Raw genomic sequence first — 24,043 nt, forward strand, 5'->3', positions numbered from 1 at the left:
GAATAGGAATAGGAATAGGAATAGGAATAGGAATAAGAATAGGAATCCTAGTTGGAAAAGGATTCCAATGTAGTGTCTATAAATAGGGTCTCAATGTAACTATTTAGATATACAATTCAATAATATTTTTTCTATATATTTCTCACAGTTTTCTTATACTAGATTTTTTAATATCTTAATCCTGATCACTACCAGTTTCTTCATAATGTTCATTTGAAAAATAACATATTCATTTACTAATTATCCTGTTGTCAGTCCTACTGCAATCTTAAAGACGGAGCTCATGAGTAATGACACACACGCCTTAGTGCCATAGTGCATATACTATAGCTAGGGGAGGATCTATGTAGAATGGAGGGGGTGTCAACGCCTCGATTGAAATTCTCTCTCTCTCTCTCTCTATATATATATATGTATATATGTATATATATTTATAAGGAAATGAATTAATGTTAACCATGGCACTCAGAGAAACAATGAGTCTTGTGGTGCAGTGGTTAAAGCTCAAGTTTAACACCTTGGGGATGCAAGTTCGAGCCCTGCTGGGTGAATTTTCTTGATACAGTGCTTTATCACGCGGACATCCTTTTGTAGCAAACTTATTGTTAAAAAAATTGTGAAAAAGAAGAATAGAACCCTAGATCTCTTCTATCTAAAACCTTGACTAAACTAACTATACAAGTCTAAATCTGGTGTAGAAGTTCGCTAATAAATATTATGGAGCTTCCAAATCCTGGATCCACCTCAAAATATAGTGTCACCTATGACAGGCGAAGTGCACAACCTGGCTTTGACTGGGCTTTAGAACTTAAACGCACCTCAAACAAGCCTTACAGAGGAGTCTAAAGTTATGATATATCAGTATCCCTCAAACATTGTTGAGAAACAGACTAGCATAAATGAACACAGATAACAGAGGGAAAACTTCAACTTCTTTGTAGCAAATAAGAGATTAGTCCTTGGCTTTCGGGTAAAAAAATAATCTCTTATTTTTTTTATTTTTATTCTCAAAAAAAAATAAGAGATTATTTTTTACCCGAAAGCCAAGGACTAACAACCTACCTCAAATTATTAAATCAATGGTCATGTGTTAGTAAAATCTCTAGGAACCCATGTAGGTTAGCTAAGAGAACAAAATAGAAGTTAATGATCTGCTTAGAGTTGGTAATACATAATGTAGGCATAAGTGTGGATGTGTATAAAGTTGAAGTGGTATAGATAAAGGATTCATACAGGTGAATCTATTGGATTTGCTATTGGAGCTTCCCTGATTGATTGGTTGATACTTATTATCTATGATGATTTTGATAAATATCTGAGCACTTTGTCTACACTAGTGCACTGGACTACTAAAAACTGTTAGTAATTCTAAGAGATCCATTAATGTTTTACCCTTCTGTTTGAATTGTACTACATCCCTTTAGCTTTGGCACAACACAGGATGAAGCAATGTCTAGTAAATATGTAAACAGAACACATTCTGCAGTAGGATTGTATTTGTAAAATGTAATCTCGGCATCTTCTTTATGACTTTTAATGACATTTCACCTGATAAAAATAGGATTATGTTTTGTAAAACCTTCTGAACCTCAAGTACTAAATATTATAATCTGTTACATGATAGATGATACTAAGAACCTAAAGGATGTGAGTTACCATTATATAAAAAAAAGGAACCTAAATGATGTGAGACTTTTCATGCTGCCAAAGACAATGGAAAATGAATAATTCCTTAAAAGATAGGAAAAATGATAGAGAAAGGTAAAGGGAGTTATTGATTTGTGGCCTCATCTATTAGGAGGCATACGTGGCATCAATGGATGTATTCAAATACCAAGGACATCACCCTTAATAGGAGGGTGTGGTGGTCAAGGATTCGGGTAGAAGGAAAATAGTATTTAGTTTTGCGTCTTGTCTCTTCGGCTATTAATATTATTTTTGGTATTTTTATTAGTTCACTACTGTATTTCTCACTCTTAGTTTTCTATTACTTCTTTTTGTCTGGTACTCCTTTATTTTCTTACTATTCTGCTATTGTTACTGTTTAAGTCTTCATAAATGTTGTGTTTTTGCTTTCTTTTATCCGCGGGTTTATCGGAAACAACCTCTCTACCGACCAAGGGAGGGGTAAGGTCGTACACTCTATACTCCCAGACCCCACTTGTGGGACTACACTACGTATGTTGTCACTTTGAATATATTTTTTTGAGGTCATGTAGTCAGCTGACAGACAAATACTAGTAATTTCTCTATCCACTGAGGATTGCTATTAGCATCAATTTCTGACATCTCTATTTTATATGCCACAGTTGATGAGGATGCTCTTTTAACTCTTGCTCATCAGAACTACAAAGCTGGGAACTATAAACAGGCACTAGAGCACAGCAAGGCCGTTTATGAGAGAAATCCAGGGCGCACTGATAATCTTCTTCTTTTTGGGGCTATATATTATCAGGTGGGCTTTCCTTGCACTAATGCTTACATATTCTGTGATTTCTCTATCTTGCATTCTTTTATGAGTTTTTTTGTTGTTTATTTTCTATGTGATTTGTGGATCTGAAGTAAAGCATGTTACCATTTCTTTGTTTTAGTTGCATGATTTTGATATGTGTATCGCAAAAAATGAAGAAGCCCTAAGTATCGAGCCACATTTTGCTGAGTGCTATGGAAATATGGCGAATGCTTGGAAGGTATGGTTGTACTAACTCAGTAACTAATCTAGAAGCTGCTTCTTCTGGTTTTGGAATTGGGCACTGATGAAGTTCTACTGGTGCAGGAAAAAGGCAATATTGATGTTGCAATACGCTATTATTTAATTGCAATTGAGGTTTGTAAACTTCTTCTGCCTTACATGACTGTAGCAAGAACTTTTATTTCTTCCTTTATACTTTAAAGAAAGGTCAATTATTGCTTACAATCTGAGTTATCCACCAGTTGGGAGGGGATCTAGAAGTTAGTTGTATTCATTCTTTTCTGTTCTTGATGATTACGGTTTTATTGGGATACCATTGTTACTCAGCCTCATGCTTTCAGAATGAGTCACCTGGAAAGAACTTTTGAGGACTTCTGGAATTTCGGAAGCTTGCTTAATTATCTGTCTGGCTGTTCAATTAAAGTTGTGCCATGCTGCGGTTATTTGAATAATATTTTAATTATTAACCATATATATGGGTTGCTGAAGACTTCAAATTGGAGTAATATCACAGAGAATAGATGAGAATAGTTCAGATCCAAGGTATTTTTCCAGTTCAGATCTGAATTATCAAAGCGAATATTGAAACTGTTGGTTACATTATAGGTTCTAAAGAGAAAGTAGATAGGTTGCTCTGAGGTTTGGGTTTCATGATTGTATTTCATGTTTTCTTATTGTATTTGGTTGTCTTTTTATAACAATCTTTTTTTTATCACAGACAATAAAATTTGCTTAACACAAGATAGCTTATAATGAATCTAATAAAAAGAGTGCTATCTCGGTTATCAAAAAAAAAAAAAGAAAAAGAAGTGCTATCTCTTACCACTGGAAAATGGCTACTCACATGATTTGGTAGAGTAACCAACATATTCCACATCAGAATAAAAAAGCTCCATCTATAACTTCCCATTAAGATGTGAATTTAAACACTTTTTTTTCTTTTGGTAGTGTGTGTTTAAACTCATTTGCATGACACATCTATTATTGATATAGTAAAGAAATTATTCTGTTGCTACAAGCAGATGGTTATTTGTGATATTGAATTGAGTTGTAAACAATTCATGTATAATTTAAATGGAACCATCTAATAAATTTTACTTATTAGATGAATATTTAGTCAGTTGCGTGAAATGATGCAAAAGAATGCAGGTTGAAATTCTGAAAAATTGTGACTACATAACTTTGTTCAAAGAAGGTGCATCCAGAGTTTCGACAGTTATCCTTGCCTTTGGGTACTGAAAACATTTTTTCTTTTTTTGGTTGAGGGAGGTGGGGTAGGTTTTGGAGTTAGAATTTGCACTCAGGTTTATCACAAAACCTTGGAGCTTACTGCTTTTTCTTAATGTCCTTTTGGTATGCTGTATCTGTATGTTCATTATCTATAATTAACTAAAACCTTTTTGAAGACATTTATAGTTTACCAGGTGTATGCTAGGTAATATGACCTTAAATTATCTGGTTGCAGCTCCGTCCCAATTTTGCGGATGCATGGTCAAATTTAGCCAGTGCATACATGAGGAAAGGAAGGCTGAATGAGGCAGCCCAATGTTGCCGTCAGGCTCTAGCATTAAATCCGCGTTTGGTATTAAAAAGTTATCCTTTTAAAAATTTAGCAATCTGCTTCTTTCAATTGTACTTTCTTTACTGACATTTATTCTTTTATTTTAGGTGGATGCTCACAGCAATCTCGGCAATCTGATGAAAGCACAAGGTTTAGTCCAAGAGGTAAAGGAGAGAGGACTCAGATCCACTTTGTGGTCTGATATATTGGTGACTTGAGATTGGCTATTCATGTTCACGTCTGCCTTTAGGATGGTTAGGGGGTGGGGGACAGTTCTTCAACACGCACATAGTGTGCCCATAGTACCTGTGTTTGTGCATCGTATGTGGGCCAACATTGTTCTTTTATTCCAGACATCCACTCACTTTGTGCAGCTTGAAAATTCTCTGTGATTATTTGTTGACTATTGATGTATCTATGTTGATTCTCCCACATCGGTTGTGGAGGGTTGTTTGGTGTCCTTACTGGTCTTGGGAAATCCTCCCCCCATGAGCTAGTTTTTGGGGTTGAGTTAGGCTCAAGATCCATTTCTTATCATGGTATTAGAGTCATACCCATTCCAATTCATTGTTTACTGTATGTTGGGCTCTATCTTGTATTGTCCATGCTCCAGATTTCTAGACTCTTCACTCTTGGGCATGCTGGGGGTGTTGATTCTCCCACATCAGTTGTGGATGGGTGTTTGGTCTCCTTATATAGTCTTGGGCAATCCTCCCCTCGTGAGCTAGCATTTGGGGCTGAGTTAGACCCAAGATCCATTTAATAACAGTTGTTGTGCTTTTGAGTTTCTTTTTCCACTTTTCTCTTCATAGATATATGCCATTACTTTTCACCTTTGAGTATTTCTTTTTTCCTTTTGGTAGGCATACAATTGTTATGTTGAAGCACTGCGTATAAAGCCTGCATTTGCCATAGCATGGTCCAATCTTGCTGGCCTTTTCATGGAGGCGGGCGATCTTAACAAGGCTTTGCAGTACTACAAGGTATGAGTAAGGTGTAATTGGAATTCACTGATCAAGTGTTGGATGTGTTTTTCAGCTTAATGCTATCATGTTTGATGCCCTCTTGTGGTTTAATCCCCTCCAGGAAGCGATCAAGCTGAAACCGAACTTCTCAGATGCATATCTGAACCTAGGAAATGTATACAAGGTAAGCTGTCATGCATTGTGCTAATTGCGTCTGGTGGCTCCAAGTGCCTAGACGAGGATATGGAGAAATACAAGCATCTTCTTTGCATTTTCCAGGCTTTGGGAATGCCCCAGGAGGCCATAGTGTGTTATCAGCGTGCGCTCCAAGTACGACCAGACTATGCCATGGCTTTTGGTGAGCGACCGTTTTCAGTCATGCCTTTAATTCAGTGCATGACGCAATAAGTCTCTGGGAGAGTGTTTAATATCATTTCTATACTTCAAGGTGTTTGTGTATGGGATTTATTACAATACGAAGACACGGGTCTTCATCTTCTGTGTGACTAGGCCACCCTAATAACGCATTCACACCTGAATCTCCTTTCTGCAGGCAACTTAGCTAGTGTGTACTATGAACAAGGAAATATGGAAATGGCAATATTTAACTACAGGAGAGCTATTACATGTGATACTGAATTCTTGGAGGCATATAACAATCTGGTATGTACTTTCTTTCATTTTTGTTTATAAAATTCCCATCTTAAATTTACTATTTGTTTCTATAGTAATACTAAATTTTCTCCAAATTTTTTTATAGGGTAATGCTCTGAAAGATGCTGGTAGAGTGGAGGAAGCAATTCATTGCTATCGTGTAAGCTGAGTTCCCTTGTTTGTTTGACGGTTCCTTTGTTTGATGTTGCTTTTGTGCTGTTTTCTTAACTTTTCTGACGATGCATGCAGCAATGCCTCTCTCTTCAGCCTAACCATCCGCAAGCGCCTACTAATTTGGGGAACATTTATATGGAGTGGTAAAGTTTACTTAGTCGCAAAGATTCTCTTCTTAACACTTTCAATCAAGTAATTTTCAAGAGTTGCTTTTCTGTTCTCTAGGAACATGATGAGTGCGGCTGCACAATGTTATAAAGCGACTTTAGCTGTGACTACAGGGCTCTCAGCTCCTTTTAACAATCTAGCAATAATATACAAGCAACAGGTAATAATTTAAACTATACTTCTGAAGAATTCTTAATTTTTGAGTCAGTAGAGAGTTTTGTGGAGGTTTATATACCATATTTAAGAGAGCCACGAGGGATTATTTTATTTACAATTATCTTACTGTTTCTCTGTCAGGGTTTTAACTAACATGAATGTTCTCTTCTTATGTGATGTAACTTCAGGGTAATTATGCAGAAGCCATATCTTGCTATAATGAGGTACTACGTATTGACCCCATGGCAGCAGATGGGCTGGTCAATAGGGGTAACACATACAAAGAGATTGGTAGGGTTAATGAAGCTGTACAAGATTACATGCGAGCTATTACTGTTAGACCTACCATGGCAGAGGCTCATGCAAATTTGGCTTCAGCTTACAAGGACAGGTATGTTGTTAGGTTTATAAGCTTCAAAAGGATGAAGGTCCCATTTGCTTGTGCTCCTACATGTCCACTCTGCTTGTTGGTGATGTTTTGGTCAATTGTGTAGTGGCAATGTTGAAGCAGCCATAAAAAGCTATAGACAAGCTTTGATGCAACGTCCTGACTTCCCCGAAGCAACTTGTAATCTTCTCCACACGTTACAGGTACGTTCACCCTGTTAATTTCCACTGTTTTCTTTTGTCTCGGGTTTATCAGAGCTCATGCACTGTCTTAACTACTGAGAATTTGATGAACTTGTTTATGTACTGTCTTGAAGCATGAGGTAATATAACCTGCCTAATGAACTATACTTCTACAGTTCATTAGTATTTGTCTACTTTGTAAGCGTAGGCACAGAATTCATGTCATGCTCAGTTTGCTTAATTTTAAACTTAAGCTTCTTATCGGTACTACTGTATTTGCCTTGAGTTATTATTACTGTTGCCAATCACCGTTTTTGCAAAGAAATTTTAGAATTTGTTGAGCAATTAATCAAGCAAGCAACTCTGTAAAAAATCATGTGCATCACCTAGAACATATAATTGGTTTCATCAAATAATATGTGCTTTCTAGATTGTGACCAGGTCTTTTAGTCTTAATTTATAGCTTCACAATTGATGACTGTGATTGGGTTCCATCTCTTGCATACTTAATTTTCTCTTTAAATTTATTGCTGCAGTGTGTGTGTGATTGGGATAACCGGGAGAAGATGTTTATTGAAGTTGAGGGGATACTTAGAAGACAAATTAAGGTATCACAGCTACTCGCCGTATTGTTACATGTTTACTTTGTTGGATATTTTTTCATCCTGAAATACTGATTCTGTTTTCCTTGATGTTGTGTCGTCTCATATTTGTCCTTAAGATGTCCGTTATCCCAAGCGTTCAGCCTTTCCACGCAATTGCTTACCCTCTTGATCCAATGCTTGCTCTAGATATCAGGTGGGGAATTTTCTTTTGGATTAATCACAAAAATGATGTGAGGTTGAAGCTGACTGTTTCTTTGCTTGTACAGTCGCAAGTATGCCCAGCACTGCTCTGTGGTAGCAACTCGCTACTCACTTCCTCCTTTCACCCATCCACCACCGCTGCCAATTAAAGGAGGTGGCAGGATCGACAGGCTGAGGGTTGGGTAAGTTCCATAAGCTGATAAATACTTGCTTGCTTTTCCTCTGAGGTTCAAATCTGCTGTAAGCTTTTCATAAATATTGCTACATGCTACTTACTAATAAGTTTCTTAAATGTGTCTAGATATGTGAGCAGTGATTTCGGCAACCACCCACTATCACATCTAATGGGTTCCGTTTTTGGGATGCATGACAAAGAGAATGTTGAGGTTAAGTTAATTTGTTACTTTTCCTTATCCTTTGCACCATTCACGACTTCGCCACTTGTTCATGCTAAATCTCCAAGTACTTCTTTTCCTAGGTGTTCTGCTATGCCTTAAGTCCAAATGATGGTACAGAGTGGAGGATTCGCACTCAGACAGAAGCTGAGCATTTTATTGATGTATCATCCTTGACATCTGATGTGATTGCAAGGATGATTAATGAGGATCAAATACAGATACTTATCAATCTCAATGGTTATACCAAGGTACAGATTGGACTCGATCCAGATCAATCCTAATTAGATTTTATATTTGTTTGGCTAGTGTTGGTTGTGTGCGCCCAGTCCATGCACGAGTTCCATATGCTAGACCCATTAACATAATGAAAAGAAATGGAATGGAAAAAGTAGTTTCCTTTCTTGGAAATAGTCCACAATAAACAAATAAATCAATGATTTCTGTTCCATCTTAGTTAGCTTAGTTGTGGACATGAATGCAAACTCGAATACTTACCAATAAGAATTTGATCAGCCACGGCCTTCCATTTGCTGGTTTGGCAAATGAGTATAATAATGATATTGCCGAACTAAAGTGCAAACCTGTGAAACAGGTCTCACCGTCTCATGAGGTGCACATTTTGTTGGTGTATGTCTTATATTTGTTGTTTTAAGCAAAAAATACGTGTGTTACATCTTTTACCTTTTCGAAGATGCTGATTAATGTGCCCATATTTTGCTTTGCCTTCTATCCTGAGAGGTATTTTTTGAACGACTTCGTTTATCTAATGTTGTCATCTTTGACTTCGGACTTATGTATTGCAGGGGGCAAGAAACGAGATATTTGCCATGCAGCCAGCTCCAATCCAGGTTTCATACATGGGGTTCCCTGGAACCACAGGGGCAACATACATAGATTATTTGGTTACAGATGAGGTAATTTGCTAATGACACCCTTGATATTACATATTTGCTGTTAACCTTTGCTCTCTATGGGTCCCTGATGTAATATCCTTGTATGCAGTTCGTTTCACCTATGAAGTACGCACATATTTACTCAGAGAAGCTTGTACATCTCCCTCATTGCTATTTTGTCAACGATTATAAGCAAGTAAGTTTCCCGTGATCTTTCTGAGCTTTATATGAATCTTATTTCAAAATGAATCAATTATGCCTCAATCCTAAATTCATAGTTGGAGTAGGCTATATGTATTTTTTCATCTCTTCTAGCAGTAGGTCATTTGTATCCAATATTAGATAATATTTAGTTATTAATGTATTTGATCATGAATAAAAATCTTATTGATTTCTTAAAAAAAGATCTGAGCTTGTATATATGTTGAACTCTTCTGGATTTGTTATATTTTTCACTGCTGATGGGTGTCTTGCTGCTGTTTTTTGTAGAAAAACTGTGATGTGCTAGATCCAAACAGCCAACTGAAGCGCTCAGATTATGGGCTGCCAGAGGATAAATTCATATTTGCATGTTTTAATCAGCTTTACAAGATGGATCCTGAGATTTTTATTACATGGTAGTTACTTGGAATGATTTAAATTGGTCTACTTTTACCCTCACAAGCACTTACTAAAAAACTTGCTGAATTGGTATGTGCAGGTGCAATATCCTTAAGCGTGTACCGAACAGTGCTCTTTGGCTTCTCAGATTTCCAGCTGCAGGGGAGATGAGGCTCCGTGCACGTAAGTATTTTCTTCCACACCATGCATTTCTCTTGTGAGACTTGTTGGTCTATGAAAAGTCTCCTAATTCAGCTCACTTTTATTACAGATGCTGCTGCCCAAGGCCTGCAACCAGACCAAATTATTTTCACAGATGTTGCAATGAAACAAGAGCACATCAAGCGCAGCTCCTTGGCTGATCTTTTCTTGGACACGTAAGAAGATTAAGAACATTCAGCGCCTTGTCTTTCAAGAATCTTGTTCCACTCATCTCATTTACTTGAACTTCGGTGTGTTTTTTTTCCACTTGTAGGCCACTGTGCAATGCACATACCACAGGAACAGATGTTCTTTGGGCTGGTCTACCAATGATAACCCTTCCCCTTGAGAAGATGGCTACTAGAGTTGCTGGTTCTCTGTGTTTGGCGACAGGACTTGGTGATGAGATGATTGTCAGCAGGTAAGTGTTGTATACTTGCTGTAATTGCTGGGTAGGGTACAGTGTATGACCGATAGAACCTTGGCTCAAGGACAAGTACTTTATGACTGATATCATTATATTGACTTTGATGTTGCAACATAAATGAGAGTTGTCCTTTTCTTTCCTTTTTGGTTTACTTTGCATTTTGCAGTATGAAGGAATATGAGGAGAAGGCGGTGTCACTGGCACTAAATCGTCCAAAGCTCCAAGATCTCACCAATAGACTCAAGGCTGTACGAATGAGTTGCCCTTTATTTGATACAACACGTTGGGTGAGTAATTAAACACATCAGATTTACTTTACTGAACGGCCTTGTTGATTCTAGTGCTTTGAGTGGACATGGTAAACTCATTCTTTCTCCTTTGCATTTTCAGGTGAGGAATCTGGAACGTTCTTACTTTAAGATGTGGAATCTCTATTGCTCCGGCCAGCATCCTCAGCCCTTCAAAGTGACGGAGAATGACTCAGAATTTCCTTTTGACCGCTAGATGTAGTAGGGAAGGAAGAGAACATGATTGTACATAAAACAAGAGAACATAAAAATTCCTATTTATATAGAAGTATATAAATTACTGCATTTAGGTGTTTGTTGAAATGTGATTCTGGAAACTCTCGATGAAAGTTCATTAGTTGCTCAAGTGCAAGCAGATGTCAAGACTCGAGACGAGACTCACCCAGTGTCTTGTTTGGCTTGAATGTGAAAATGCGTAAGAGTGAGAGAGAGAGACTGGAGGGAGAAGGGTGCTGGATAGCTGTAGAGTTCAAAAATTGGGTGGTTAATGAAATGTAAGGAGTCATTGTTGTGCATCTTTGTTCATCAACTTGTCTTTGACATTTTCAGTTGAGTTTGTGCAAGCATCCAATGCCCCCAGTAAATTAACACATTGTGTTTGTTTCAAATGTTATATTAGTTAGTCATCCTCCTTTAAAATTTTCAAATGTTCCTTTATAAAATAAATTAGCAAATTCAAATAAAGTATATCAGGATGTTTGAGGTTGTATAACACACTCAGAATAAAAGGGTAGAATCCCCCCCCTAAATTGTACATAAAAAGAGGTTTCAACAAAGAGTTGTAACAAATGAATGTACTCGAAATTTTGCAAGTTGCAATGAATTAAACTTTGGCTAAAAACTTACTATATTACTCCCTCCGTTCTTATTTACTGGTTAAATATTTTCTAGTTTAATTTCCCTATTACTTGTTATTTTTGACAAATTAAGGAAGGATAATCCCCCCTCCCCCACCCATCCATTATCCTCAATTAATATTAAGAAATATAGTGAGTAAATATGTTGGACACCTTATCAATTAACAAGGATAAAATGATAAGCTTACTATATTAATCATTATTTTTTAATAGATATGTTACGTTAAAAATTGGCAAATAAAAAGGGATGAAAGGAGTATTTATTTTTATTAATAAGCTCTTAGTCTAATCACTTCCCCTCATATCCTTTTACTTATTACTTCTTCTTTGATTATTATATTCATTTATAAACCAGCATATGATTATCAATCATATCATCAAGTCATTTATCCTAATTAAATTTTGAGGATAAATTTAAATCCTGAAATAAAATAGATAAAGATATTCATTTAAATCTTTTTTATACATCATTTTCAAATTCATGTATGTTTACATTATTTTTAATATTATGTACAATAACATTCACAATATTCACTATTTCTTATTCTTATGATCATTCTTCATATTTTTCTACTAAAAAATTACACTATATAAATATAATTTTTATTTATGAATTTATTTGACTAATGCTTATGTTTATTTATATTTTGATTTCTCATAAATCCTCTTTTACTTTAACAAATTTAAGTTGAAAATTCTATTTTTTAAGCTAAATAAAAAAATATTTAACCTAAATAAAATATTATTTTTTTATTACAAATTGTGGGATTTTACCGAAAGTTTTACTCCTATATGACGAAGAAAGGTATTATGGCGTCCATTGTATCAGTTAGTTTTCAAGTTCCAGACTTCCAAACGGCGTCGTTTCTTTGTTGGTGTAGGATTGATTTCGAAAATTAGGTTTTGAGTTCAGAAATTTGGTAGTTAATTGCAATGGTGCTGAGTTAATCAATGGCGGCTAAAGGGAGGTAGCGTCTCTACACACTCACTCTTTATTTCCTCTGTTAATTTGAGCTCAATAGAGCTGTCTTGTTATTGGTGGTTAGTACGAAGTTTATCTGAAATGGTTGTATGAATAAAAAATGCAACTTTATTTGTTTTTTGTGATTTCATGGAATTTTGTGGTAAATACTATTGTTTACACAAAACCAACTCAACAATTGCTGTGGTTAAGTGATTCTGTAAAGTGAAAATATGAGTTAATAAACCATTGATATGTGTTTTGGAAGTTTATATGCAGTGACATTCATCTAATTGGTTTGGTATAAACACTCGTGCGAGTAAGTTTTTATGTATTTTTTCCATTTTTGTTTGAAGGATTTTGCTGAATTTTCCATGTAATTTGTAGGACTCGAGCGTTGATATAGTTGCATTCTATGCTCTTTAGCGTAGTTAATTCAGCTGGAAATTGAGTTAGTTTACCTCAATTGGATTTGAACCGATTTGCTATTCAGGAATGTTTTCAATGTTCGCCAGAATCTTTTTTCAAAGGACTTTGTATTCGGCTACATTCACCAACAACACCAGCATTTTTAGGTGTCTTAAAACTATAGCACCTTCCATTGACCAGTGTAGCAATCCTTTCAGCGGTAAAGGTAGTTGTGGCAGAAGTGTGCCTAATGATGATTACTTTGCAACAATTCATCATGTATCTAACATTGTACGGCGGGATATTTATCTGGAGCGGACCCTTAACAAGATGCATATTTCAAGTATTGTCAACTCTGAACTGGTGTACCGCGTCCTTAGAAGTTGTTGCCAACATGGTATTGAATCTTTTCGTTTCTTTAACTGGGCTCGGACTCAACACCCTCAGTATGACCCAACTACTGTTGAGTTTGAAGAACTTCTTAAGACCCTTGCCCGGACTGCCCACTGGGAGACAATGTGGAAAGTAGTCCAGCAGATGAAAGCTCAAAATATTCCTATCTCACCGTCCATTGTTTCATTCATTATTGAACACTATGGTAAGCGTGGTCTCATTGATCAGGCTGTCGAGCTTTTCAATCGGCTCAAGAACTTCGACTGTCCTCAAACTACTGAAGTATACAATGCTATGCTTTTCGCACTCTGTGAGGTCAAGAATTTCCAAGGGGCCTATGCATTGATTCGGAGGATGATACGAAAAGGTACTGTTCCAGATAAGCAGACATATTCTATTCTTGTAAATGGCTGGTGTTCTGCCGGGAAGATGAGAGAGGCACAAGAGTTCTTGGAGGAAATGAGTCGGAAGGGCTTCAATCCTCCTGTACGTGGGAGGGACCTTCTAATTGATGGGTTGCTCAGTGCTGGATATCTAGAATCAGCTAAAGGATTGGTGAGAAAAATGACAAAAGAGGGGTTTGTGCCAGATGTTGGAACATTCAATTCTTTGGCAGAGGCTATATGTAAAACTGGGGAAATCGACTTTTGCATTGACCTCTTCAATGATGTTTGTAGATCAGGGCTTTTTCCTGATATTGAGACTTATAAGATTGTCATAACTGCTGCATCAAAGGTAGGTAGGATTGATGAGGCATTTCAGATTCTTCATAGGTCAATTGAAGCTGGACACCGGCCATTTCCCAGTTTATATGCTCCAATACTAAAAGCTTTCTTCCGGAGAGGACAGTTTGATGATGCATTTAGCTTTTTCAGTGAAATGAAGCTGAAAGGGCATCCACCAAATCGACCTCTTTATACCATGTTGATAAAGATGTGCTCTCGTGGAGGTAGATTTGTAGAGGCGTCTAATTATTTAGTAGAAATGACCGAGTTAAATTTGTTGCCTATGTCACGAAGCTTTGACATGGTGACAGATGGATTGAAGAATTGTGGAAAACATGATCTAGCCAAAAGGATCGAGCAGTTGGAGATATCTGTCAAGGGCATCTGAATTATTGTTGTGAATCGAGCAGTTGGAGATATCTGTCCAATAGACTCAAGGCTGTGCGAATGATCTGCCCTTTATTTGATACAACACGTTGGGTGAGTAATTAAACACATCAGGTTTACTTTACTGAACGACCTTGTTGATTCTAGTGCTTTGAGTGGCCATGGTAAACTCATTCTTTCTCCCTTTGCATTTTCAGGTGAGGAATCTGGAACGTTCTTACTTTAAGATGTGGAATCTCTATTGCTCCGGCCAGCATCCTCAGCCCTTCAAAGTGACCAAGAATGACTCAGGATTTCCTTTTGACCACTAGATGTAGTAGGGAAGGAAGAGAACATGATTGTAGATAAAACAAGAGAACATAAATTCCTATTTATATAGAAGTATATAAATTACTGCATTTAGGTGTTTGTTGAAATGTGATTCAAGTCTCAAGTGTTGATCATATTACCCATTCGTGGTACTGGAAACTCTCGATGAAAGTTCATTAGTTGTTCAAGTGCAAGCAAATGTCAAGACTCGAGACGAGACTCACCCAATGTCTTGTTTGGTTTGAATGTGAAAACTCACAAGAGTGAGAGAGAGACTGGAGGGAGAGGGGTGATGGATAACTGTTAAGTTCAAAAATTGGGTGGTGAATGAAATGTAAGGAGTCATTGTTGTGCCTCTTTATTCATCAACTTGTATTTGACATTTTCAGTTGAGTTTATGCAGGCATCCAATGCCCCTAGTATATCAACACATTGTGTTTGTTTCCTTCATTTTATTGTCTAAATATTGCTCTATTATGTGGCAGTGGCCATCATCCAATGTTGTCTATTCCAAACCTAGGTTTGGCTAGCCAAGATTGTCTATCTTTTGCTTTTCCGGTAGCAAATTTTAAGCTCAAATCGACCACGGGAAACATTCCTATTGTTTTTAGCAGATATTGATAGTAATGAAGGTGTTTTTTCGGAAACAATGCCTGGAGTTGTAAGAAGCTACATGGTGAAACAAATATGTTGAATTGCTCGAAGATGAAAAATGACATGGGATGGTTGTTCTTATATTGGCAAAAGTTTTTTTTTTCAAAAAAGTTCTTGTGATACAAATTATTTTTCAAAACTTATAAAATAGTGTATGACTCGAACACACACATAATCAATAGGCATAATACATAAAGAAGACCTTTAACTTGGCATCAATTCACAACTATGACCTTAAACTTTGCTACTGCACAAGTAGGCACTTCAACTATCCAAAAATTTAACAATTAAACACTCTAATCATACATGGCAAAGTGCGTGAAACACACTTCAATTAGGCGCGTCAGTGGTAAAAATAAAGGTCCCCAACAGTAAAAAAAACGCTTAAATGACACTTCTACCCTTAATGAGTCTCTTTCATATATATAAAATCTCACTTTACTCTCTTCTTTCTAATTTCTTCAACACATATTCTTTAAAATTTTCTATCATTTGTAAAATTATAAAAATCTATGCTCTCTTCTATTCTTGGATACATCACTTTACACTATGTATCGGGACGTACGTGTATCAAGATAATGAGTGATATATTCAAAATCGAGACACGATGTATCGAAAAGTTAAGAGATGTATTTGAAATCAAAACTCGATGTACAGAGACATTTTGGGATGTATCCAGATTCCATCAAATTTAAGAGATTTTTATAATTTAAAAAAAAATAGAAATAAGATGTAATTAGCTATTACCATTGGGATAGGATTTGATATTTTACATTGGGTATGAACTCTGATATGTAAAAGAATAGATGAGTTTATTTTTTAAGTTACATGATATTTTTTAAATTAAGAAATGAATTTAAGAATTGATTTTTTGATTTAGTAAATATATATTTGTTAATGAAAAGGATAAATATCCCTTATTTGTTAGATTATGGGTATATATATATATACCATTATTATATAAAATTATACAATTATTTAAACTTATAAATATTGAATTTTGTCTCACATGGACTTCAAACCACTAAACTCCATCCTAATTGGGACACATCACCAAATAGTTTATATTTCCATTAAATATCCTCAAATTTTAACGGAGGAAATGCATTTCAATAAGGCACCTTTCAATAATGTAGCATACCAATAAATATCGTAAATATATCCATCAATCATCATCAAGCAATGACAAGGGGCACATGTTACTATCGTAATAGTTGACAATTGACACTAACGGTGCATAACAAGTAAACTTGGTACTATAATTGAGATATATTTCTATAACTTTTAATAAACTAAAGGCATAATACATAAAGAGGACCTTTAACTTGGCATCAATTCACAACTATGACCTTAAACTTTGCTACTGCACAAGTAGGCACTTCAACTATCCAAAAATTTAACAATTAAACACTCTAATCCTACATGGCAAAGTGCGTGAAACACACTTCAATTAGGCGCGTCAGTGGTAAAAATAAAGGTCCCCAACAGTAAAAAAAACGCTTAAATGACACTTCTACCCTTAATGAGTCTCTTTCATATATATAAAATCTCACTTTACTCTCTTCTTTCTTAATTTCTCCAACAACTTTTGCCATCTTCCTCTCTTTCTTCACAATTTCTTGAACAATTTTACCTTTGATTCGAAGGATGAAATGTAGGAACTTAGGGTTAGGATTTTGTAGAGAATAAAGAGGAAAACATTGTTCTCTGTTCTAAGCATAGGGTCAAAGTTGTTAATTGATATTTATTTTGTTTTTATTTTCAGTTTTTTAATTGAAAAATCCACGTGTATTTATTTTAATTAGTTGGCAGCCACGTAGAAGCATTTGTATATCACGCACTTTACCTGGGATATACGAGTGTTTAATTGTTTAAATTTGTGATAGTTAAAGTGCCTACTTGTGCACTGGCAAAGTTTAGGGTCATAGTTGTGAATTGATGCCAAGTTAAAGGTCCTCTTTATGTATTATGCCTAATCAATAAGACGCTTAACATTTTTACTACTATGTGGGCCAGCATTGCACTTTTTTGTTAAGAAACTTTTCAGTTCTTATTTGGTTGACTATGGTCTTTCTGGCTTCTCTGTCGTTTGAGTTTCTTTTTGTATTTTTGTCTTTTAATATCTATATACAGTACCATTACACATTGCATTTGCATGCATATCTAATCTTGTTGTCCTTATGGAGAGAACTGATCTTATCAAGGCCTTAAAGGGCTACAAGGTATGAATAATTTAACTTTTACTAATTAGTTGTGTATATATTTTAGTTTACTGTGATTATGTTTTGCATGTCTACTTTTGCATTTACATATATAAACACTTTAACTTGGCCTCAAATGACAACTTTGAAAATGCACATTTACACATTTTAACTTTGGTTTAAGCACACTTTCCCAGATGTGCATTCTCTAAGTTGTGGTGTTTATGGGGCCAACTTAAACCAAGTTAAGTTGTCTAGATGTACATTTTCAAAGTTGTGGCGTTTAGTTGTCAGTTGAGGTTGTCTTTGTTATTAGAGAAATCATGTATATTATAATGTCCTCTTTTTTATGGTTCGATCCTCTCCAGGAAGCAGTCAAATTAAAACCAAACTCCTCTGATGCTTATCTGTGCATGGGAAGTGTATACAAGGTAAGTCCTCTTGTATTGTGTCAATAAGGTCCAAAGGCTATAAGAAGTGACGAAGCCAATATTTTCAATAACCAAACTCAAAATATAAATAAGTAAAAATCAAAAGTAATTTTAACCTCGTATATAGTATAGTGTATACTATATAAGTGTATTTTTTAGACAAAGGGATGTGAAGAAATACACGATAAGCATCTTCTTTGCATTTTCCAGGATTTGGGAATGCCCCAGAAGGCTATAGTGTGTTACCAGCGTGCACTGCAAGCGCGACGAGACTATGCTATGGCTTTTGGTGAGACTCCATTTTCACTATGTCGAGTCCCATATCCTCTGCGAGAAAGGAAATTGGACTCTTTATATGGTCTAGAACAATTCTCACCTCTTGAGTTGTCTCTGCAGTTCTCTTGGGTCTTGTATACCATGAACAAGGAAATCTGGAAATGGCAATACGTAATTACAGGAGAGCTATTGCCCGTGATGCTGAATGCTTCGAGGCGTATGGAAATCTGGTACTTAGCTCATAAAAGTTCATATCCTATATTAACATTTTGTTTTTCGATATTAATTCAATATGCCTTAGATAATCTTACTTATAGGGTAATGCTCTAAAAGATGCTGATAGAGTGCAGGAAGCAATTGATTGCTATCATGTAAGTTTGTGTTCACTATTTGGCTCGTCATATGCTTTAATTTCCTTTTTCTTAATCCGTCTGTCCCAATTTTTGGGACACTTTTCTTTTTCCGAGAGTCGGTTTGACTAATCTTTGAAGCTAAATTTTACAAGATCAACTATATTTTAAAACTAAAATTTAGAAATTCAAACATAATATTATGCATTTCTTCACAGTTCAATCTTACGACAAGATACATCTTAAAATGTCAGTCAATGTTCACATAGTTTGAGTTTTGAGATGCGAAAAGTGTCATATAAATTGATACAAAGAATAATTATGCCTTTCGGATGATTTCTCAACCTTTCTGATGAATGCATGCAGCAATGCATCTCTCTTCAACCTAACCATCTGCAAATACTATCCATTCTGGGAAACACTTTTATGGAGCGGTAAGATTTTGCTTAATCGTAATGATTCTCTTCTTAACTAGCAATTTTCAAGAGTTACTATTCCTATTGTCTAGGAACAGGACGAGTGCCCTTGAGCAATGTTATAAATCGATTTTAGCTGTCACAATCTCAGATCCTTTTATAAATCTCGCCATAATATACGTGCAACAGGTAAGTATTTAGTTACTACTTCCCAAGAATGCTTAATTTGCAGATCAGTAAAAAGCTTTCTTGTACAATTTTTAAGATAGCAAGGAGGGACTATGTTATTTACAATCACTAGTGCCATTTCTGTATCTGGTTCTTCTTTTATGATGCAACTTTCAGGGAAATTATGGACTAGCCATGTCATGCTGTAATGAGGTACTCAGAATTAACCCCATGGCAACTGAAGGACTGGTCAATCGGGGTAATATATACATAGAGATTGGTAAAGTTAACGAAGCTATACAAGACTACACGCAAGCTATTGCCATTAGTCCAACCGTAGCAGACACTCATGCATTATTAGCTTTAGCTTACATGTTAAGGTATTGTCGTTAAGGTTAACAAGCTTCGAAAGTTAAAGATCCCTTTTATACGTGTTCCTACCTGTTCATTCTGCTTGTTCGTAATGCTTTGATTTTTCGTGTAGTCGCAACATTGAAGCAACTATAAAAAGTTATAGACAAGCTTTGATGCTACGTCCGAACTTCCCCAGAGCAACCTGCAATCTTTTCCACTCGCTACAGGTCTGTTCACTCTGTTATAGGTACTTCCGTAGTTCATTTAGAAATCATGTCATGCTCTGTTTGGTTAGGTTCTGATCTTAAGCTTTATTGTTAGTATTTTCTTATTTTCCAAGTGTTATTTATGTCTGTTGCCAAACTGTTAAGCAATTAATTATGTAAGAAACTTCATAAATAATTTGCATCTTGTGCACGAGGACGCGTGATTGGTTTCATCTTGTGCATAGTTTATTTTTCCCTTCCAATCTCATGGTATGCAGTGTGTCTGTGATTGGGATAATCGAGAGGAGATGTTTATTGAAGTTGAAGGAATACTGAGAAGACAGATTGAGGTATTACAACTACTTTCTGACCAGTACAATTTACATGATTGCTTCGCTTTTCATCACTATATTACTGGTTACTATATTTTCCTTTGATGTTGTGCCTTGTCATATACGTCTTTAGATGTCCATTATCCCGAGCATTCTGCCTTTCCAGGTAATTGAGTTCCCTCTTGATCCAATGCTTGCTCTAGATATCAGGTGAGGACATCTCTATTGGATCGATCACAAGGGTTGAACGATGTGAGGTTGATACTGACTGTTTCTTTTTGCTTGTACAGTCACAAGTTTGCCCAATACTGCTCTTTGATAGCGGCTCGCTATGTACTTTATCCTTTCATGCATCCACCACCTCTGTCAATAAAGGGATGTGGCAGGAACGGTAGACTGAGGGTTGGGTGAGTTTCTCTATACTTTTCTGATGCAATGCGGAAATGACAATAATGGATAGATAGATAGACACAAAATGGAATTTATTGTGAACTAAGGCTCTTGATTAGCCATAATCCACAATTAAGGAATCCAATAAGCACCTAATCTCTTAGATGAATCTCAAGAGGATGAAATCCTCAAGCAAGAAATCTCTCTAGGAAACCCTCAAGAAGAATGATTCCTCAAGCAAGCAATTCCTTCAACACTGTTTAGCAACAAATGCCAGCCCCAACTCTCAAAAGAGTAAACTCAAATACTCAATTCATCATTCATCCAAAAACTAACTCCATCTAAATGAGCTATTCTCACTTAATTATAGTCTAGGCTAGCTATTACATAGATGACAGAAAGTAACATATCAGAAATTGCAAATATAGCCAAATGTACGCTTCCAGGCCTGACATGCGGTCCATAGATGCAATCTATGGTCCACGCTCCCTCTTCTGGTTGGTATCTCCCCCGTTTGATGTACTGCTAGTAAGTGCACTGTACGGCCCGTTTATGGCTCTGTATGTTGTAGCTTTCGAGGACAGAATCTGACACTTCCAGCTTTTGACATACAGTTTGTTGTATGGACCGTAACTCATGACTGCTCCAGCCTTATCCTGGATACAGTCTGTGTGTGGTTTTTGCGGACCATACTCTGATCCGCATGTCAAGTCAAGAAATTCTCCACCTTCCATTTTGTCCTTCAAACGCTTCCATCTTTGTGAGCAACCTTTGTAGTTCTTGGAGATCCTGAGCTGGACTCCTCCTAACTGACCTTGGTGCAACTTGACTTGCATCATTTCCCTCTGGGGTCTGTCCAAATTTATAACACTCTTTCCCTTTTATTTAGTCCCAAAAAGGATGATTTGTTTCAATATATTTTGTAACAATTCAACATTAAACTTCTCATTTTACCCTTAATGAGATGACATACACAAATATCTATGACTTGTTTTAGTCCACAAGCTTCAAAAGTTTTCCTTTCATTCTTAAACTCTGGACTAGTCAAATACCATCTTATAAATTGGGATGGAGTAATATTTATGTGTTGCTTAGGTTGATATCTGCCATAGTCTCTTCATGACTATTGCCTGCTGATAGTATGTCTTAACGTGTCTAGATATGTGAGCAGTGATTTTGGAGACCACCCAGTATCACATCTGATGTGTTCAGTTTTTGGGATGCATGACAGAGAGAATGTTGAGGTTTGGACAATTTCTTCCTTTTTTTCGATGTTTAGCACCACTGTTGGCAGTCTGTTCTTGTTCATGCTAAATTTACAAGTACTTTTCCTAGGTGTTTTGCTATGCTCTAAGTCCAAACGAAGGTACAGAATGGGAGATTTGCATCCAGTCTGAAGCTGAGCATTTTATTGATGTGTCGTCCTTGACATTTGATGCAACAGCAAGGATGATTAATGAGGATCGAATACAAATACTTATCGATCTTAATGGTTATACCAAGGTACAGGTTGAACTTCATCTAATGGTTATACCATTGTTTTCTGGATGACTTTGTTTATCTAATGCTATATTTTTTACTTCGGAATGATGTGTTGTAGGGTGAAAGAAGTGAGATATTTGCCATGCAGCCAGCTCCAATCCAGGTTTTGTACATGGGGTTCCCTGGAACCACCGGGGCAACATACATAGATTATTTGATTACAGCTGAGGTAATTTTCTTGCGACACCCTTGATATTATACATTTGCTGTAACCTTTGCTTTCTCTCGGGTCCTTTGAGTGTAACTTCCTTGTATGCAGTTTGTTTCACCTATGAAGTATGCACATTTTTACTCAGAGAAGCTTCTACATCTCCCTCATTGCTATTTTGTCAACGATTATAAGCAAGTAAGCTTTTCTTGCTGTTTCTGAGCTTTATATCAAATCTGATTTCACCAAATTTATCAACGAATCAATTATATGTATGTTGATGAGTCTTATTCTGTAGAAAAACCGTGATGTGCTAGATCCAAACAGCCAACCGACACGTTCTGATTATGGACTGCCTGTGGATACATTCATATTTGCATGTTTTAACCAGCTTTACAAGATGGATCCTGAGATTTTTACTACATGGTAGTTACTTGGAGTTATTTGAATTGGTTAACTGTAACCGTCACAAGCACTTGCTATAATAAAACTTGTTGAATTGGCCTGGTATGTGCAGATGCAATATCCTTAAGCGTGTACCAAAAAGTGTTCTTTGGCTTCTTACATTTCCAGCTGCAGGGGAGAAGAGGCTCCGCGCATGTAAGAGAATACCTGTTTATTGGTTCATGTAAAGTCTCTCCTAATTCAGCTCACTTGTTACAGATGCTGCTGCACAAGGTCTGCAACAAAACCAATATTATTTTCACAGATGTTGCAATGAAACAAGAGCACGTCAAGCGCTGCTCCTTGGCTGATCTTTTCTTGGATACGTAAGAAGATTAAGAACGTTCCGCATCTTGTCTTTCAAGAATCTAGTTTCATTCATCTCATGTTCTTGAATTTGGTTTTTTTTGGTGATTTGTAGGCCACTGTACAATGCACATACCACAGGAACAGATGTTCTTTGGGCTGGTCTACCAATGATTACCCTCCCCTTGAGAAAATGGCTACTAGAGTTGCTGGCTCCCTGTGTTTGGCTACAGGACTTGGGGATGAGATGATTGTCAGCAGGGTATGTGTTCTATACTTTTATGACCAACAACGAGAACAACATACCCAGTGTAATTTCACAAGTGTGGTCTAGGGAGGGCAGTATGTACGCAGACCATACCCCTAACCATTATATCGACTTTCATGTTGTGACAGTATGAAGGAATATGAGGAGAAGGCGGTGTTTCTGGCACTAAATCATCCGAATCTCAAAAATCTCACCAATAGACTCAAGGCTGTGCGAATGAGCTGCCCTTTATTTGATACAGCGCGCTGGGTGAGTAAACAAACACAGCAGTTTTAGTTAACTAAACGACCTTCTTGCTATGTTGCTCGAACTCCTCTCTAAAAATGTGTGAAATCCTTCAAAAGTAATGTATTTTTGGAGAGTCCGAGTAACAGAGTTGAATCAACATGGAATGCTCATTCTATCTCCTTGCATTTTCAGGTGAGGAATCTAGAGCGTTCTTATTTTAAGATGTGGAATCTCTATTGCTCCGGCCAGCATCCTCAGCACTTCAAAGTGACTGAGAATGACGCGAAATTTCCTTTTGATCATTAAATGTAGGAAGGAGGAAAGAACAGAATTTTTTTGTTTTGTACAAGAGAAGGCGGAACTCAAATGCTACACTAAACTAGGCGTTACCCGAAGAGCGGAGATGCACAAGAGAGATTTCAGGTTATATAGTTGAATGATCGTAAATGAAAGCATTTTGTCTAAAAATTGCTCCACAACTTCTGTTATAAAAAATTGAGCTTTGCGTTCCTATGGTTTTGAGTTTAAAATGCTTTTTAATACGAGATCATATCATAAGGTGACAAAATATCCATTAAAATAAGTTGAGATGCGTGCAAGTTTACTCACGAATTGAAAAGTGAGTGATGGAGACAAGATAATCCTATTGGTAGTCATGCAAATCTAGGTGATTGGAATATGTGTAGTTTTTGTCTGAACTAAGAAAGTAAATAGAT

At 36.5% G+C, this 24,043-nt stretch overlaps 2 protein-coding genes and 1 pseudogene across 4 annotated transcripts in view; all 3 read left to right on the forward strand.

Moving 5' to 3' along the window:
* Positions 1–11,161, forward strand: part of LOC102597898 (probable UDP-N-acetylglucosamine--peptide N-acetylglucosaminyltransferase SEC) — an 18,649-nt gene extending 7,488 nt beyond the window's left edge. The window contains exons 2-28 of the mRNA XM_006358724.2: positions 2,310–2,455; positions 2,592–2,690; positions 2,777–2,827; positions 4,158–4,274; positions 4,361–4,417; positions 5,117–5,236; positions 5,340–5,402; positions 5,498–5,576; positions 5,772–5,881; positions 5,979–6,032; positions 6,122–6,189; positions 6,272–6,374; positions 6,559–6,761; positions 6,865–6,961; positions 7,477–7,548; positions 7,662–7,738; positions 7,812–7,928; positions 8,048–8,132; positions 8,225–8,392; positions 8,948–9,058; positions 9,147–9,233; positions 9,527–9,654; positions 9,738–9,820; positions 9,909–10,014; positions 10,113–10,259; positions 10,432–10,552; positions 10,656–11,161. Of these exons, the coding sequence (XP_006358786.1) occupies positions 2,310–2,455; positions 2,592–2,690; positions 2,777–2,827; positions 4,158–4,274; positions 4,361–4,417; positions 5,117–5,236; positions 5,340–5,402; positions 5,498–5,576; positions 5,772–5,881; positions 5,979–6,032; positions 6,122–6,189; positions 6,272–6,374; positions 6,559–6,761; positions 6,865–6,961; positions 7,477–7,548; positions 7,662–7,738; positions 7,812–7,928; positions 8,048–8,132; positions 8,225–8,392; positions 8,948–9,058; positions 9,147–9,233; positions 9,527–9,654; positions 9,738–9,820; positions 9,909–10,014; positions 10,113–10,259; positions 10,432–10,552; positions 10,656–10,769 (2,783 nt within the window). The 3' untranslated portion in view covers positions 10,770–11,161. The remainder of the gene's footprint in view (positions 1–2,309; positions 2,456–2,591; positions 2,691–2,776; positions 2,828–4,157; positions 4,275–4,360; positions 4,418–5,116; positions 5,237–5,339; positions 5,403–5,497; positions 5,577–5,771; positions 5,882–5,978; positions 6,033–6,121; positions 6,190–6,271; positions 6,375–6,558; positions 6,762–6,864; positions 6,962–7,476; positions 7,549–7,661; positions 7,739–7,811; positions 7,929–8,047; positions 8,133–8,224; positions 8,393–8,947; positions 9,059–9,146; positions 9,234–9,526; positions 9,655–9,737; positions 9,821–9,908; positions 10,015–10,112; positions 10,260–10,431; positions 10,553–10,655) is intronic.
* Positions 11,162–12,223: 1,062 nt separating this feature from the next.
* On the forward strand, positions 12,224–15,041 carry LOC102598212 (pentatricopeptide repeat-containing protein At5g18390, mitochondrial). 3 transcript variants are annotated; one of them, XM_015314138.1, is made up of 4 exons: positions 12,224–12,398; positions 12,660–12,710; positions 12,779–14,397; positions 14,502–15,041. In XM_015314138.1, exon 3 carries the CDS (start codon positions 12,887–12,889, stop codon positions 14,303–14,305), a length of 1,419 nt encoding a protein of 472 aa, XP_015169624.1. In that variant the 5' UTR covers positions 12,224–12,398; positions 12,660–12,710; positions 12,779–12,886; the 3' UTR covers positions 14,306–14,397; positions 14,502–15,041. The 3 variants fall into 3 exon arrangements, with proteins under 3 accessions (XP_015169624.1, XP_006358789.1, XP_006358788.1); XM_006358727.2 differs by having other exon boundaries at positions 12,671–12,710; XM_006358726.2 differs by lacking the exon at positions 12,660–12,710.
* A 2,406-nt stretch (positions 15,042–17,447) lies between these two features.
* On the forward strand, positions 17,448–23,737 carry LOC102592382 (probable UDP-N-acetylglucosamine--peptide N-acetylglucosaminyltransferase SEC; annotated as a pseudogene).
* The last annotated feature ends 306 nt before the right edge of the window (positions 23,738–24,043 follow it).

This window comes from Solanum tuberosum, unplaced genomic scaffold, assembly GCF_000226075.1.
Source record: "Solanum tuberosum cultivar DM 1-3 516 R44 unplaced genomic scaffold, SolTub_3.0 scf00280, whole genome shotgun sequence".
NCBI lineage: Eukaryota > Viridiplantae > Streptophyta > Magnoliopsida > Solanales > Solanaceae > Solanum > Solanum tuberosum.

Bases quoted from the DNA above. Each gene is read 5' to 3' on its own strand.
- LOC102598212 (XM_015314138.1), top strand. From the start codon at position 12,887: ATGTTTTCAATGTTCGCCAGAATCTTTTTTCAAAGGACTTTGTATTCG.